The 18,237-nt window shown below is 39.9% G+C and overlaps 1 protein-coding gene across 4 annotated transcripts in view; it reads left to right on the top strand.

The window, feature by feature from the left end:
- npr2 (natriuretic peptide receptor 2) overlaps positions 1–18,237 on the top strand; it is a 75,312-nt gene that overhangs the window by 19,019 nt on the left and 38,056 nt on the right. For all 4 annotated transcript variants that reach the window (XM_081365963.1, XM_081365960.1, XM_081365961.1 and 1 more), the window contains exons 5-7: positions 362–456; positions 1,465–1,588; positions 2,730–2,814. In XM_081365963.1, the coding sequence (XP_081222089.1) occupies positions 362–456; positions 1,465–1,588; positions 2,730–2,814 (304 nt within the window). The remainder of the gene's footprint in view (positions 1–361; positions 457–1,464; positions 1,589–2,729; positions 2,815–18,237) is intronic.

Below are 18,237 nucleotides of genomic sequence, written 5' to 3' on the forward strand. Positions count from 1 at the left end.
AGAGAACTCTGCACATGATGTAACTAAAATGAAGGAATTGATTAGGACAACATTGCCATGGTGTAACTAAACAGAGGGAACAAATTCAGAAAACGTGGCCACGATATCTTTTTTTGACGAAGGTCATGGATGGGGTCCAAAACATGCAGTTCAAGATATATTGTATATTCTTTAATTTGCTCAGTTCTAATACATAACCTGAGCTATAATAACGCTTCGTCTCTCAATAACATTTTTTTCTATGTGTCTTAAAAATGATTGTTGGCTAACAAAGAAAAAAAAACATATGTGATCTTTTTACTTTGCAACACTCAGATAAAAATGTTTATTTGATCCCTGGGCTTGTGTTTGTTCATCACAGGGGTGACTGGCCTTGTAAGCACAGATGGGATTAATGCCAGATACACAGACTTCAGACTTTGGGGAATGACTAACCTAAAAACTGGGCAATACGCAGTAAGTAGAATGTCCACAAATTCAGCCAACTCATAAATACAGAACATGGATTCTTATTCATACATAAGTAAGAAATACTAACTCAGTTTTGAGAAAGTTTTTGGCATCACCAAATTTTCAAAAGTCCTTAAAATGTGCTTCATTTATTTATTTTTTACCGTAGCAATATAGTTTACCAATGGAATCCAAAGGTCTCTGCTGCTGCAAGAGTATAAGAGTTTCAGAACCCCTGCGTGTGAGCAATAGCAACTGTTTGCCTTAGCAAACACAGAAATAACATTATGAGGGATGTAACTTTCCTACGGAATGTTTCCATAGTGAAAATCTTTTTGATAGACATGGTCTATCTTTATTGATAGACAATAAATAACAATGGTTAAAGAGTCAAGCATATGTAGAACAACAGTCTAATTTAACCCACATGCCACATGCTCCATAATTACAGCAAATGCGGCTGTGGTTGGACGGCTCGACATACCAAATAATGTGTTGCTTAAAAATCAAATCCTTTTCTAGCCCCTCTATCCTAATCGAAAGCATGTGTTCATGAGCTTGCAAGCGATGTGTATATTTTTCAGTTTGACTTGTTCATTCATAAATGTACCGGGAGTCTTGTTTGATTTAGAGAGGCCTATCACAACAAAAAAGAAAAGAAAAGAAAAGAAAAGAAAAGAAAAGAAGTGAAATTAATGATTATTTAGCTGGTAACAAAGTGATTGAGTTATACCATGCATTGTTGCCATAGTTACCTCTTATGTCACCAATATATTCAGACTTTCTTTTCATTTGGTTAGTAGACAGTGTTGCATGTACACACACAGTGAATCATTTGCAGAAAAATACCATCTCATATATTCTAATGAATATTTTCATAGACTTAAAAATGAAAAATAGTCTTGTTGGTTGACCATTGCATGTATCTTTCTTTTAATATGTTGTTTTCTTGTCTGAAATGTTTTTCAGCTCACTGTAAATCAAATATGTTTATGAATATTTCTTGTTACACAGACTGTTGGTCTCTACAATGGGACCAGTAAAGAAGTCTTGTGGTCCCCAACAGAGAGGATTCAGTGGCCAAAGGGTTCCCCACCTCTGGACTACCCACCGTGTGGATTCTCACCATGCAAAGAAGGTAGGGACCTTTTTAGTGAAATCTGACTACTTACAATAAGGAACAGGCCAAGATTTTGCCAATTGCATATTACTGTAAGGTAATTATTTATTCAGTTTTATTCAGCTGAATCAAGGTTGCTTTCAGTTTGGTTTTATTTATGACTGACTAAAATGTGTCATCTGTGGACATTCTATATTATGTACTTTTCAGTGTTCAGCAGAAGAGCAAGCACTGTAAACCTCCTTGATGTTAATCAGACTTATTGTAGATTGCATCACAAAAAAATACAGAAACTTTTAAATGTCAAACATAGCAGCATTAAACACTTAAAGGTCTTTCCCTTCACTAAAAACAAATAAATGAACACTTAATTTCAACATTTATTCTCCTTATCTAGTCATATGCAAAGCATGCTGGGAACTAGATATCCTCTGCCTAATTTAAAAATAAAATCAAAATCAAGACAATTTCATTAAGTTACTGCAACTTTTTTTTTTTTATAAAAATCAATTAACACCGAAATTTTAGTTAAAATCACACACAATATTAAGTTAATGTAATGATCAACATTATTATGTCAACAGAAATAAACAAAATAATGTTTGGAACTTAAAATGTTTAAGTCAGTATATTAGAATTTAACTTGCAGCCATGAATTTATGTTCCTGTGGTAACAGGTCCCATGAATTACTTTTTAGAGTGTTGAAAAAAGATGTTTGTGTAACTTAACTGCAGTGATTCATCAAATGGTGGAAAAGAGTGGTAAAATTTGGCATTTATCCAGATGTACAATGTCAATGAGATCACTTTCAGCATTTCAAAAGTCTGATTAAAGTGCCTAGATGGCAGTGGTGGAGTGAGGCTGTGCAGTCCCAGTAAAATAAAGCCTGATAGATTTAATCTGCTGCATCCTCCACAATTTGGCACTCAGAATAGACCTGCAAGATCAGGAATTGCACTGTGCAAGCTTCGTTCAACATTGTTTTTTTTGTTTTTTTTTGCTGTTAAATGATTTGCATAATTTATTTAGTGAATCAAGTGCTTAATTGCATGCGGTTTGTGCAAATAAATGCTATCAGCGGTGTTTTGAAGTGTCCCTCAGGTTACCCAAAATGTCAGTTGCTGAGTTTAGTTTTGTGTAATTGTTTTACTTTCCCAGATCATCTTCCTGTCCTTGGAATAGTGGCAGTTGGGTCTGGACTGGCCCTCATCATTTTCGGAATCTCCAGTTTTCTTATCTACAGGTACATTCGTTAACAATCTACAAAACAATAGTTTTCGTTTTCAGATTAATGACAACACGTGGAATACCCTGAGGTGTTATTTAAGGGTTCACAGAAAGAGGACATGCTGGAACTTGCAGCTGTTTCTTTTTTCAGAGGATTTACGGGAAAAGCTTCTATAGGTGCCAGAGTGAAATTTACATGATTGTTGCCAGAGCAACAGCTCAGCAGTTGTTTGAGTGAAAACTGGAAAGCATGTCTGTTTCCGAGACAAATGCAGATAGTCTAAATATTTCACTGCTTTTTCACTTGGTCAGCTGATATTTTCAACTAATTTTAGGCTGTGGTGTTTACCTCATTGCGTCAATTATGAATAGACCCAGACAGAATATGTGAACGTTGCATTTTTAAAGCTGATTTTGGGAGCAAATCCGTGGAATTGTATGGAATTGATTTAAACCGTGTGAAACAGTGCTGAGAGTTCTGTAATCTTTTCAGTATCTTAAAGCATAATTTTCTGAATTGGCATTTTTTTCTGAACTAACACATGAAATAGAAAGGATGTGATGATACAAGATAAAATAATTATGAAAATAATAATTATAATAAATAATAGGGATGTTATCAGGTTGTTAACAGGGATCTGTTATCAACTAATATTTAATCTATTATTTATCAGCCATAACTATAATATCGGTGTTTACCTAAATAATAATAATAGTAATAAACTAGAACAGAAAACATATTCAACACAAACTTGTGTGATACAATTGTAACGAATTTAAAAATGTTGAAATGTATTGTAGGATATAGGATTTATATAATTTGACTTCTTTAAAATCTGCAGTATATAATGTTAATGGTTGGATAATATACAGACAAGGACAAATAAATAGAGCATGATAAATAGAAAGTAGTGTACTATGGTTTGTGCATTATGAATATTGTTACAGGTCTACAAATTTGAATTTAAATCAAGGCAAACATGATGTTTCAAGCAGAAAAAGGTTGTTGTTTAAGTAATGCTCCTCAAGTGATTGCTCATCTTTGCATGCATATGTCTATGTCACTGATATCAGGCAGATAAAATATTTTTTTGTTAAGTCAGGAGTTAATAAGCAGTGAAGCACACGAGACAGCACATATATACTTTTCCAATTTATTTTCAGTTTACTTGACTCAGTCTACAAATTTAGTGTTTCCTTTTTTTAATAAAATCATAGAGTATACTACTGAATAGTCTGGAACGACATCTTGTGGAAAAGGGAATTGTAGAAGTTGACTCATGGGTTATATAAATTGGCTCAATTCCAGCATAGTCAACACTTTGAGACAAATATTGATGTTAGCTCCTCATGGCCACTATAATAAATATTGCAGTTGCAGCAGAGGTAGACTTATTCTTGGACTTGTCATTCACTTGGTTTAAAACAAAAAATGACTCTAAAATGGAAATTATGTATAAGAATACCCACTTAGACACAGTACACACTCACACACATTTATTTCACAAAACAGAAACGAAAAGTAACAAGAATATGAGCTGATCACCATCATTCTGCTATGATTGAGCTTTTCAACTAGAGCAAGAATAACTGTTATGCTGCTGCTATTTTCAGTTGTCCACTTGATTCTTTAAAAAGAAACATCATAGATGTTAACCTTACATTAACACATTTGGCATTTATTTTATGAGAAGTAACATACATTGCATACAAATTTTATTTGCATGTGTTTTTTTCTGGGAATCAAATTCATGACCTTGACATTTCTACCATGTTTACCATTTGAGCTCTAAAATTGAGCTACAATATTTTATTATTATTAATGAAACACTGAATAATTTTGTTGCTACAGTAGTTACTGTTGGCAAGGCTATGGATATAAATGAGAATGTAACATTTAAAAGGAACACCGCCATGCTGTGCAAATAAGAGAAACCATTGATGTTTTTTTTTTACATGGAAAACATGACCAAATAGTATAGAGTATTGCAATGAATATGATTTATTGCCTTAGCTTGAAAATATATTTTTAACATATTTGTTCTATTAATTATTATGAGTAATTATTAACCACAGGGTGCTACACTATATAGCTCATATGCAATACATTTTTATATATTAGGATAATATAAAATAAATCTTGTTATCACTGAGGGTCTTGACAACAAAATGTTAAAGAGAAAGTTCTTTTAAAAATTAAAATAGACATACAATATTTTAATATATTAAAAATAAAAATATATAACTAGGATGTTCTTGCTGCTCTTTTACATACAATTCAAGTGAATGGAGACCAAGGTTTATCAAGCTCCAAAAACCACAAATTAACTGAATGAATATGAATTGTGTGCTATATTTCTGTGTAAACCTTTTTAATGAAATTAATACAAAATACAACATCTTTATGCAAGGAACAGACCAAAATTGTAATCATTATTCACTGAAATATACATGAAATATATGTTAAAGACATTTAAAAGTATAGTGGCAAAAGAAAAGATGATCTATGTCTTTCATTTTATGATTGTTTGATGAGTTATCAATGTTTGCATTGGTGATATTAATTGTATGAAATTGTATGATTTCAGATTAGTTAAGATGTAGCATACAAGTGAGATGGACTACTTTTGTGGTGCTTTTTGTAATTTTTGGAGTTTAGCAGCCCTTGGTGCTCATCACTGTCAAAAAAAGCAGCATGCACATTCTGCTAAATGTCTCCTTTTGTGTTCCACAGAAGAAGAAAATAACCTCCGGATTTTGAACATCATGATTTTTTATGGATGAACTAACCTTTTAAGTGAAAAACTGCCACATATACACTTGCAGTGAGTGATGTTGGTCGGAAAACAACTTCAATGTGAAAATGTAATAATAATAAGAGCTTGCACACTCTGACCACATCATATATGGAGCAACGCCAGTAAGCTTTCAAAATAGAAGTATGCAGCTTGGGTCCATTTTCCTATTCTTTATTTGTACGGTTTATTCAGGATATTTCTACTGCTGTGCTGTAAACTCCTTGCCACTCAATCAAACAGTTTCCAATCTACGATGTTCCATTCAGTCAACGCTTCATAGAATTCGACATTTTAGAACAAGGATTTTCCCTTTGGCAAACAGCTGAGCATACAATTTTGAACCTGTCTCTTTAATTCGAAGACCCTGCCGAGGTTTTTTCCACACCTCTGCCTCCAAAAATCTGGTCTACAAAAACAAATAAAGGTGCTTGTTTTGGGGCTTACCAGGGTGGCTCTAAAATCGAGTAAAACCCTGTTGAAATGCAGACTCTGCAGTACTTACATTCTGCCATCTGGAAATGTTTTACACCTTTTAGATTGTATAGGAATGTGTGGGGGTTGCTTTATTTTCTCGTACTTTGTTTTGAGTGCTCTGAAACGTAATTACACTTCTCTTCATTGATATCCTCATTTCGCAACTCTCAGACCACATCAGTGAAACATTCAGAGATTGATTTGTAATAAAAAAAGCAATCTTTGCTGTGAATAGAAGCTGTTGAGAAATAGCAGGTCCTCAGAGAGTTCCTCCAGATGTGTTGATTCACTTGGAAGTTGCCCATGTATGTATCCACATGGCTGGCTGGACTGCTTGGTTTACTTGCGTTTAAAAATAAAATGCTGGAAAGGGCACAACATCAGTGACCCTAAGATTGGCTCACGTTTTATCGCCCAATCAAACTTCAACTCAGCCTCCTGCAAAAATTGTTTCCACCTTGGTTTGGTGGTGATGAACCTTTAGTCTAAGGCTGGACATACACTGTGCGATTTTCTTCCAATTTTGAGCGAAATTCTGACTCGTGCGACTCTTTTTTGAGTCGGGCCAATTTACAGCTTTGTCGTGGGTTGTTTGCCGTCCAGTGTTCATGCAGTGTACCGACATTTGGATGGTCAGAAGAATTTCTGGCATGTCAGAAATTTTGGTTGTCCCTCACAAGGGTATCACACAGTTGAAGCAGAACTACGAACCGATTGCCTTAACTCAGTGTTTTTAACCTCACAGCGCCTGCGTGAAAACGTACTTGGTTACTTACATAACCTCGGTTCCCTTAGAGATAAGGGAACGAGTACTGCGTTGCAAACGCTGTGGGAAAACTCCTTTTCTCGAGAATATTGAAGCCTTTATTTTAAAACGCATTGCAGCTGCACAGCGAGAGCATCATAGCTCGTCTGAGCCAGCTGATTGGCTGTGCTGCGGCAACTGCACGAACCTATGGCGAGTCAGCAGAGGCGTGTGGTCCAATGGGAGCGCTTGGCGCCCTGCCAGCCTCGAGCGCGCCAAAATGGGCATGGCTGGAGAGTATAAATTCAGAGAAAACTCGCCATATGACAGGTTTAAATCGACTGAAGCGAAGTACCGGATATGAGTGAAATAGCATGGCAAGGCAACGCAGTACTCGTTCCTTTCTCTAAGGGAACCGAGGTTACGTATGTAACCAAATAACGCTTTGACAGGAAGTGCTTCATCCCACTGGAAGCCTTCTGCGCTTCAGTGACACGCTCTGCGAAGCCGCTAACGGAGGGGCCGAAGAGACCTGTCGTGGAGACTGGCGAGTCGAGGAAGGCGGTCCTATCCGCGTCCCTGATCTCAGTCAGGTTAAGCCATAAGTGGCGCTCCAAAACTACTGGCCATGAGGCTGGCCATGTTGCGACTGATGGCCTGAGCAGTGGTCTTTGTGGCTCGTAGCACTAAATCTGAAAAGGGCACGCACCAGCATTTTGTGAGCTCCTCGTGGACCTCGGGGAAGAATGGAGCGGCGCGCTGGCGAGGGGCCTGTTGGCGCCCCGGCAGGAACCACTCGTCAAGGCGGTTTCTAGCGGGCTCAGCTGGGGAAAGCCAGTCGAGACCCAGCTCGTCGACAGCGTGAGTCACAACGCAGAGAAGCTCGGCGTCAGTGTTCGCTCTGGTGTCAAATCGATCAGACTGAGAGGGAGGGGCGGAGTCCGCGGAGCCCGACCAATCCTCACCCTCAGATGCCGCCACCGAAACAGCGTCATCCAGTTCTTCAGCAGATCCGCCGAAAGAAACGAGTCCCGCCGCTTCAAGAGAGGGGCGTTGGTCGCTCTTAGTGAACAGAACCAGAGAGGTATCAGATCCTGGTGTGGGCGAGGCACGCGGGGAGGGACCCGGCGTGCACGCGCTTAGATCACCTTGCTCTTGGATCTTCTGCTCGCGCCTCTTCTTCCTTCGGGGCTCGTAGGGTGCCGGAGACGCAAGATGGGCGGGCTCGCTCTCTGACGTAGCAAGAGTGAGTCTGGATCGGAGCACTGCAACAGGCATACTGTCGCATGAAAGGAAGCCACCTTTAGTGAGCGCTGCCTCGGCGTGGTCAGGGCCGAGACAGACAGCGCACTGGGTGTGTTGGTCCGACACATGAAGGGGAATTCCGCAGGATTCGCAGACGGGGAGCAGGATTCGCAGACGGGGAGCGGCATTTGCAACAACGCGCTCTGCTCTTTTAGAAAGGAAGCGTTTATAAAGGATATTCGCCGGATGCCACAGGGAAACATTCAGCTGGGCGAGGTCTGCCAAGGCGCTGAAGCTGTTCTGTTGAAGGGGCTGTTCGACGGCGAGAGAAGGCTTCTGTATCCAGAGAAGACAGCGACGAGGTAAGTCTCAGAGCTGAAGGAGATTAAATATGTCATATGGCGAGTTTTCTCTGAATTTATACTCTCCAGCCACGCCCATTTTGGCACGCTCGAGGCTGGCAGGGCGCCAAGCGCTCCCATTGGGCCGCACGCCTCTGCTGACTCGCCATAGGTTCGTGCAGTTGCCGCAGCACAGCCAATCAGCTCGCTCAGACGAGCTACGATGCTCTCGCTGTGCAGCTGCAATGCGTTTTAAAATAAAGGCTTCAATACTATGAGATTCAATACTTGAGAAAAGGAGTTTTCCCTCAGCGTTTGCAACGCAGTATGAAAGAACGTTCTCGTAAGGGAACAGATGTTAAACCATTTCATCTTTAAAGCAGCAAGAAAGAACACGAAAAGAGGGAGAACTTTAAGTTATGTTGCTATCAAACTCGCTGCAATTTAGCAAACTGTTTTACCTCCAGTTCACATTGCAAAATGGATAAACCATATATTATCCACATCTTCCAAGCCACCTGCATGCACATAAGTGCCTATTTTATTAATATAATTGATCATTAATTTACTTGTTTCACGTTTCACTTTATCTACTAATTTATTTAATATTTACTTAATTTTATTATCACGGGGAAATGTCCGTTGTGACCAATGACCATTGTCCATTATTTGGCAATTGGTGATAAAGTTTGAGTCAATTATTTACTGTACAGAAAGTAAAAACTGACAAGCTTTCGGCGCATATTCTCTCAGAGACAACGAGAGATAAGTCTACTTCAACATATGCTGATAATGGTATATACATGTATTCATTTATTTTCTTAATATTTCTTTTGTTGCCTATAGGCCTATACGTAGTGAAAAAATGAGAAGAGAAGTATTTTGAGCTAAACAAGCTGCTTTTAATTTTCAGTGAGATTTTTGCAGCTTTCAGACATATTATAGACTGTTTTTAAATCATTTTCAATGAGTAAGCTAATCTATCTAATCTTTTATTATCCTTACAAAAGATTCAAGATTCAAAGATTCAAATGTTTTTATTTGTCACATACTCATGCAAGATGCGCAGTGAAATTTTTTTGTGACATGCACTGTACTTCTGTGCTCAATTGAAGTAAAAAATAAAAATAATGCAGTGTAAGTAAAATAAAATACAATAGAATACAATACTGTAAATACAATAAAATACAATAAAGGTTTTAGCGGAAGTTATTATTAAGTCAATATTAAGTTATAATTAAGTTATGGTTATGGCTAATTTACATGTGTAATAGTAATGAAATCAATGTGCAATAGTTATGAATGAAGAATATTATTATAGATATAAGTTAAAACTAGATCGACAGACAGATGTACAAAAGTTCAATGGCTGGGTTTAAAAGTGTTGAAAGTGTGTTAAAAGTTAAAGTGTTCAGAGTGCAGAGTTCAGGGCTCTGATTGCCGCAGGGAAAAAAGAGGGGTGTAGGTCCTGCGACGTTGTGGGCAGAAATCCACCACCATCTCCTTGGTCTTCTTCCCATTAAGCAGTATGCTGTTGTCCTTGCTCCACATTGTCAGGTCTGACACCTCCTGTAGGTAGGCCCATTCGTCGTTGTTAGTGATCGGGCCCACCAAAACCATGTCATCCACAAACTTCACGATGGTGTTGGAGTTGTGCCTGGCGACACAGTCGTGGGTGTACAGGGAGTACAACAATGGACTCAGCAGACAGCCCTGAGGGACCCCAGTGTTGAGGATGGGGGGTTGTGATGTGTGCCCTCCCACTCTGACAACCTGAGGCCTGGCAGTCAGGAAGTCCAGGATCCAGGCACACATTGATGGGTTCAGGCCCAGGTCATACAGCTTAGTAGCCAGCCTGCTGGGGACTACAGTGTTAAAAGCTGAACTGTAGTCTATGAACAGCAGTCTGACATAGCCCCCTCTTACAATGTCAAGATGGGAGAGGGTGGCGTGCATGACCAGTTATGCGGTGATTCGCTGAAATAGGCCTACCCTAGTAATAATAATAATAATAATAAATATAGCTGCAAGCAGCAATACGGGGCCAAGCCCTTAAACGCACCGCAAGCAGAACAAGTACAGCAAGCTACAAGTACAGAAAGTACAGCAGCGCAGCAAGAATTTAAGCAACAACAGCAGTGCAGAGCCAGAAGAACAAAAAGAGCAGAAATTGAATATACATGTAAATGTACATCAAGCACAGCAGCGCACCAAGCATTTAAGCACCAACAGCAGTGCAGAGCTGCAAGAACAAAAACAGCAGAAATTAAATATACCATGTAAATGTACATCAAGCACAGCAAATACTGTAAGCACAGCAGCGCAGCGAGCATTTAAGCACCAACAGCAGTGCAGAGCCAGAAGGAATTGAAATGACAACTGTATACAAAATTTTACAAAAGTTGTCCCACACAGGACGCGAACCCACAACCCGAATGGTTCAGGATTCATGACACGTGGTTTAGCAACTTGCGCCACTCAGAGGACGTGAATTGCAAAGCTGCAGAGGAGAGGCTTCAGTGTAAGAATAAGCATAAAAAAGCATGTTAACCAGATTAGCATGCTAAGCTAGCTTAATGCTAATGTAGCTTATGGTTAACCTGATAGCTAAAGGGCCACATTAGAAAGAATGGCATCTGGTTAGCATGCTAACCAATGATTCTGCTAAGCTAACTAGCATAAGGCAACAAACACAGGCTAGGTCAACTTTGGAGACAAATATTTCGGGAATGGTAGCGAATATCAAAAATCTGTTCACTCACTTCTGTGCAGCTCAGTCCAAAGAACATCTGATCAAATTTTGGGCAAAAAAGTAGCGAGTAGCGAAAAAAAATGTTTTTCATTTGCTCCAATATGGCGGACAGTCACATTATTGGAAAATGACAAATGAGATATCGTCGGAATCTGCATAAGCCACGGAACATAATGACATAAAGCAATAAAAATTTTAACAATGTTTTCAAAAGTTATAAGCATTTTTGCAAAATACATTATACCTCTGGAACACTAGGTGGCGCTGTTTTCAATCTTCTCAGGTAATTCGCTGTGCGCCAGTACGTCCGTGCCAAGTGTGCCCTCGATCAGGGAGTAAAACAGGCTGCAATGGGAATGTCGTGGGAGGCAAACAGTTCTACCTGTGCGTCCCCAAACTGTTCCCAAATCAGCTGAACCGACTGGGGATGGAGTCTCCATTCTCCAGGAAGAGGCTGAAGCTGTGAGAGCTCTTCGGCTGCAAAGTTCAGGTCTCCCGGGATATAAATGGCTTGAAGCGACCTCAGATGCTTCTGACTCCATAAGAGGAGGTGGCGGGCGAGTATTGAGTACTGTCGCAGTATTGTCTGATCGGATTAGTACATGCTGGTTCTTGAGCAGTGCATGGAAGTGGTGCAGAACCAGACGTACCGCCAGCAACTTGAGGCAATTGACATGCCAAAGGCGCTGTGGTCCTGTCCAGGAGCCCGCGGAAGCATGTCCATTGCACATGGCACCCCAGCCCGTGGTGGAGGCATCTGTTGAGACAACAACATGCCTGGAAACTCGTTCTAAGGGCACTCCGGCCCGTAGAAAGCTGAGGTTCGTCCACGGGGTGAAGGTCTGACGGCAGGACCACCTCAGGACTTGATCGCGAAGCCAGAGCTGAAGCGGTCTCATATGAAGCAATCCGAGCAGCTTTGTTGCGGATGCCATATGCCCCAGGAGGCTCTGAAATAACTTCAGTGGAACCGCACTCTTGACCTCGAACTGTCTCAGGCAAGTCAGCAGTGACTGCGCGCTCGCTCGTAAGCTGCGCGCACATGGCGACCGAGTCGATTTTCATACTGAGAAAAGAGATCCTCTGCATGGGGTAAAGTTTGCTCTTCTCCCAGTTGACCCGAAGGCCCAGACGGGCTAGGTGGCGGAGCACAAGGTCCCCGTGTTCGCAAAAATGGTCTCGAGAGTGAACTAGGATCAGCCAGTCATCAAAATAGTTCAGGATGCGAACCCCGTGTTGCCAAAGTGGCACAAGGGCTGCCTCGACGACTTTCATGAAGACGCGAGGAGACAGGGCTAGCCCGAATGGGAGAACCACATACTGATATGCCCGCCCCTCGAAAGCAAACCGTAGGAACGGTCTGTGTCGAGGAAGAATGGAGACATGGAAGTAGGTGTCCTTCAGGTCGATCGCTGCAAACCAATCCTGTGGCCGCACACATTCGAAAATGCGTTTGGCCGTGAGCATCTTGATCGGAATCCTGTGAAGGGATCGGTTCAAGACGCGCAGGTCCAGGATTGGCCGACAGAGGGGGACGAGAGTGGCGAGGCCTGTGAGCGACGCACACTGTCATCCGAGAACTTTGTGTGCTCAGAGATGGGTGTGCCAGTTCTTTCTTTAACCCTCTGGGGTCTGAGGGGTTTTCTGGGCTCTGGAGGTGTTCTGACATGCTCTGACATTTGTGCTTTTTTCAGTTATTTATAAACATGTTAATGGCAAAGGTGTAAATTCACTCTATATAGCACAAACAGGGCTACCATAATATGTGATCAACATGCATGTATATGTTTGAATTTTTAAGAGAATAATGTTTATGCGTGGTTATTGAAAAAAATAAAAATGAAAGTTGCTGAAATAAGACCACAAAACACATACTAAATATGTGTCAACAAGACTTTTGACTAATGAATGTTGTCGCTTCGAGTTCTGGCTTCAAAATGATGTGAAAATCATCCTGCCTAATCGTTCACACACAATTTAAATCAATGTATTGTTTTATAAGACATATTTGCATATTTGCTTGGAAAGCCAATATGCGAGGGGGGCGTGAACGAGGAGTGGTTTACACCTGAGAATACAATGTCCCACCCAGTATGCGTAATGACTCTGCATAATGAGCCATTCATTCAGGTGTGACACTGACTGAGACCCACAAGAATGAATGCAAGGACAAAAGATATATTTAGAAGAAGACTTATATTGACCATTTAAGATTTTGCTTACATTTATCTTGTAAATATGTTTTGCTATTTTATTAAAAAGGTTACAATTACAAATATAGCTGCGAGCAGCGATTACGGGCCCAAGCCGGTGGCACCGCAACCCCGGTGCCTTTACCTAAAGGCCCCGGGGTGGCGGTACCGCCGGCTTTGACCCTTCATCGCTGCTCGCAGCTATATTATATATATATATATATATATATATATATATATATATGTATATATATATATATATATATATATATATATATATACAGTATGTATATATATATATATATATATATATATATACACACACACATATATAAATATATAAGAGACAGAAAATATTACTTAACTTACCTTATTCTGATTTTACGATACACTCAAAATATTCCACAACAAATCCTTTAAATTTAATGTAAAAATAAAAATGAAAGTAAAGCAGTGCAGAGCCAGAAGAACAAAAAGAGCAGAAATTGAATATACATGTAAATGTACATCAAGCACAGCAGCGCACCAAGCATTTAAGCACCAACAGCAGTGCAGAGCTGCAAGAACAAAAACAGCAGAAATTAAATATACCATGTAAATGTACATCAAGCACAGCAAATACTGTAAGCACAGCAGCGCAGCGAGCATTTAAGCACCAACAGCAGTGCAGAGCCAGAAGGAATTGAAATGACAACTGTATACAAAATTTTACAAAAGTTGTCCCACACAGGACGCGAACCCACAACCCGAATGGTTCAGGATTCATGACACGTGGTTTAGCAACTTGCGCCACTCAGAGGACGTGAATTGCAAAGCTGCAGAGGAGAGGCTTCAGTGTAAGAATAAGCATAAAAAAGCATGTTAACCAGATTAGCATGCTAAGCTAGCTTAATGCTAATGTAGCTTATGGTTAACCTGATAGCTAAAGGGCCACATTAGAAAGAATGGCATCTGGTTAGCATGCTAACCAAAACTATTCTTTATTATAGGCTTTGTTCTTCACTCGTGTTCCAATATTGATGAAAAAAATCATCCTCTTCACATGCGCAAAAATGTGCTTGGAAACATCACAGTGGAGCGCTGCTTACTGTGAATGTACGAATTGTACTACTGACTATTTAGAGCAGTGTAATTTTTATATGTTAGGTTGACTATTTTATTATTATATTTTATTAAGGCTATAATGATCAGGCTGCGATGCCAAGATTGCAATGCTGGAATGTGTGTGTGTGTGTGTGTGTGTGTGTGTGTGTGTGTGTGTGTGTGTGTATGTGTGTTCATGTTTTTCTGTCCCGGTGGGGACTTTAACCTGAATGCACACAGACTCATGGGGACTCGTATCACAGTGGGGACCTAAATAGAGGTCCCCATGGGTAAACAAGCTTCATACAGAATGAGTTTTTTTGGAAATGTAAAAATGCAGAAAGTTTTCTGTGATGGGTAGGTTTAGGGGTAGGGTTAGTGTAAGGAGATAAAATATACAGTTTGTACAGTATAAAAATCATTAAATCTATGGAGAGTCCCCACAAAGATAGTAAACCGTGTGTGTGTGTGTGGGTGGGTGTGTGTGTGTGGCGTGGGCGCGATTGAACAGTGGACACATAAAAACATACTCCGTCATTATACAGGACGACATTCAAACTGCAAAGTCTTAACTTATGTTTGTGTACAGTCGCAATAAAACACAACATTGTGCTTTTGTAAAATAATTTCAAGCAATCCACCCCCCGAAAGGCGCTAATTTTAAAATTAAACTAAAATGCTCATGGCTGCACGGGCATTCATAACGGTGCGCATCCACAGCGAGGAACGAGCAGAACAGAGTGAACGTTTTTCAGTTAATTCCTACTTCCATAGGAATTCATTTGAAACGCTCGCTCAACCACTATCAATGTCAGTGCGGACGAACATATTTTACTTTCGTTTTTAAGTTGGCGATTCAAAAGCCCACAGCGGTGTCACACGTCGATTAACCGGTGGTAAAATATTCTCACCGTCACATACCTAGTATATTTTTATGTAGATAAAATAGGCCTACCTGATTTTGAACACAAGAGGGCAGTATAGCCCTATGTATGACTTGACTTTTATGGGACTAAATAGTACAATTACTATTTTTAAACTTATAAATAATTATTAAATTGAAAAAAAAAGAATAAAATGGGTTTAGTTGTGATATTTTTATACTTTTATATAGAAATAAATGGTGTTACATTTTTAGAAGATGAGGCTTTAAGTGTTACTTTACTTTAGTCCCTCACTATAGCAAAACCGTTTGAGATGTTTAATATCCGTTCACAATTTAGCATCTTTAATGTATCTTTATCATTTTGAAAAAGTTTGGTGTGAATAAAATAAACCAGTTAGGAAGAGTAGCTAAAAACTCAGAGTCTGAAATATCCAAAAAATCCACATTCAAACCAAAATATCTGACTTCCTGTTGGTCAGAGCTAATGACTGTAAATTAGAAACTTGTCCGGCTCGATGAGACCAATATATGTACTGATTTTTGTAACTGTGGGTAAAAGTAACCCCCCCCCCCATTTTGCCAAAAGCATTTTGAAAGTGACACAGTTCTTGTTGCCAGTTGGTGGCGCTATAACTTTGACTCACAATAGTTTCATCCATCTGACCGGCCTCTTACCACGAACACACTGCTGAAGTTTCATCAAGATCAGTTAATGTGTGCAGAAGTTATAACACTTCGTGTCTCTCTTTTCTCGCCATAAATTTGTTTCCTCGCCACGGCCAAACCGTTCGAAATATCAAAAATCCGTCCGCAATTTAGAATCCTCAATGTCTTGACTTCATGCACACCGAGTTTGGTGGGGATGGGATGAATTTTCTAGGAGGAGTATTTCACATTCCACAGCAAGCGTTTTCCAAACAACCCATATTAGCCGACTTCCTGTTGGGCTGGCGTGAAACTTGACAGAGGGAAAGTTGTTCGGCCCGATGAGATCTATATGTGTACCGAGTTTCATATTAATTCATGCAAGCGTGTTTGATATATGGACCAAGTTTTCAGACCCCGTTCAAGGGGGCGCTGTTGAGTCCCCCTGCCACGCCCGTTTCTGAAACTTTGCACATGTCTACTGGCTAATAAATGTGATGTATCTGTCGAGTTTCATCCAATTTCAAGCATGCTAAGAGTCTCAAACGCATCCGAAAAGAATATTAAAGTTTGATGCGTTGCCACGGCAACAGTATCTAAGATATCAATAATCCTTTCACAGGTCTACATCTGCCGTGTGTCTACATTATACACATAAAGTTTGAAGCAAATCGAGTAAAAATAAGAGAGTGATTTCAAAGCATTTTGAAAGTGACACACTTCCTGTTGCCAGTTGGTGGCGCTATAACTTTGACTCACAAAGGTCACATCCATGTGATCGGCCTCTTACAACGAATACACTGCTGAAGTTTCAGCAAGATCAGATAATGTATGCAGAAGTTATAACACACTTCCTGTGTCCCATTATTCGCCATAAATTCGTTTCCTCGCCACGGCCAAACCGTTCGAGATATCAAAAATCTGTTCGCAAGAATTCATCCTCAATGTCTTGACTTCATTCTCACCGAGTTTTGCGGCGATCGGATGAATTCCCTAGGAGGAGTATTTCACATTCCATTGTATGCGTTTTCCAAACAACGTATAATAACCGACTTCCTGTTGGGCTTTTGTAAAACTCAGAGCACGAAAGTTGTGCGGCCCGATGAGATCTATATGTGTACTGAGTTTCATATTATTAAATGCAAGCGTGTTTGATATATGGACCAAGATTTCGGACCCCATTCCAGGGGGCGCTGTCGAGCCCCCCTGCCACGCCCAGCTACCAGCTTCAGTCCGGCCCTGATGGCCGCGGGTTCTGACCCGTGTGCAAAGTTTCAAGAGTTTTTGAGCATGTTAAGGGCCCCAAAAGTGGCAAAAAGGCAAAAAAAAAAATAATGAAAAAAAAAAAAAAAAAAAAAAATCCTTACGAAACCAATAGGGCCTTCGCCCTTTCAGGGCTTGGGCCCTAACAATAATTACAATTTCAACAATATGTCAAGTGTAAACTCTTTTTTAGTCTTTCTTTGTAAAAAAATGATTATAGGCCTACATTTTATCATATGTATTCATTAGTTTGAATATAGCCAACATTGGAACATCTAACATCTTAGTTTATTACTTTATTTTTGACAAAAATAGTATTATATATATATATATATATATATATATATATATATATATATATATATATATATATTAGGGGTGTAACGATATTCAAACCGAACCGAAAAACCGCGATACAACAGCCACGGTTCGAACCGCGATACTCTCATGTCGAACCGAACGCGCCCCGCCCCCTGCTGCCCAACTCTCACTTCACTTTGTCACAAAACTATTTTTTCTTCCTTGACATTTGATTAAATAGTAATTAATGAGTACACTTTTAACAACTAATAAGAGCTGTAGTTTTAATAAATATTATTATAATATTATTTACTAAATTAAGTGCATGTCACGTGATTTGGGTGATCGATCATGCTCGGGAGTTTACATACACACTTCAGGATGGCAACTCCGCGCCACGGCATATTGTGATTGAAGACCCTGCGGTCACAACCACTGACTGATATTGATACAGCAGTAACAGCAGCAGTGCTGATCACGAATCTTGAGAATGATCACCGACACCTGTCATCATCCAATATGATGACATATCACAGCTTTTTTTAATCATTGTTTGATTTGCGAACATAATCCTTTGCCGTCTGGCCGCTTCCGCTTCAAGCCGGACTCGTCTCGCGCTAACGGTAATTTCCTTTCACTGTCCACGTTTTGATTTCGGCAAATCACTTTTGGCGAATGCAAACAACGTGATTATTGTTCATGAGTCCAACATCCA

The sequence above is a fragment of the Scardinius erythrophthalmus genome (assembly GCF_964197995.2).
Source record: "Scardinius erythrophthalmus genome assembly, chromosome: 5".
In the NCBI taxonomy this organism is placed as follows: domain Eukaryota; kingdom Metazoa; phylum Chordata; class Actinopteri; order Cypriniformes; family Leuciscidae; genus Scardinius; species Scardinius erythrophthalmus.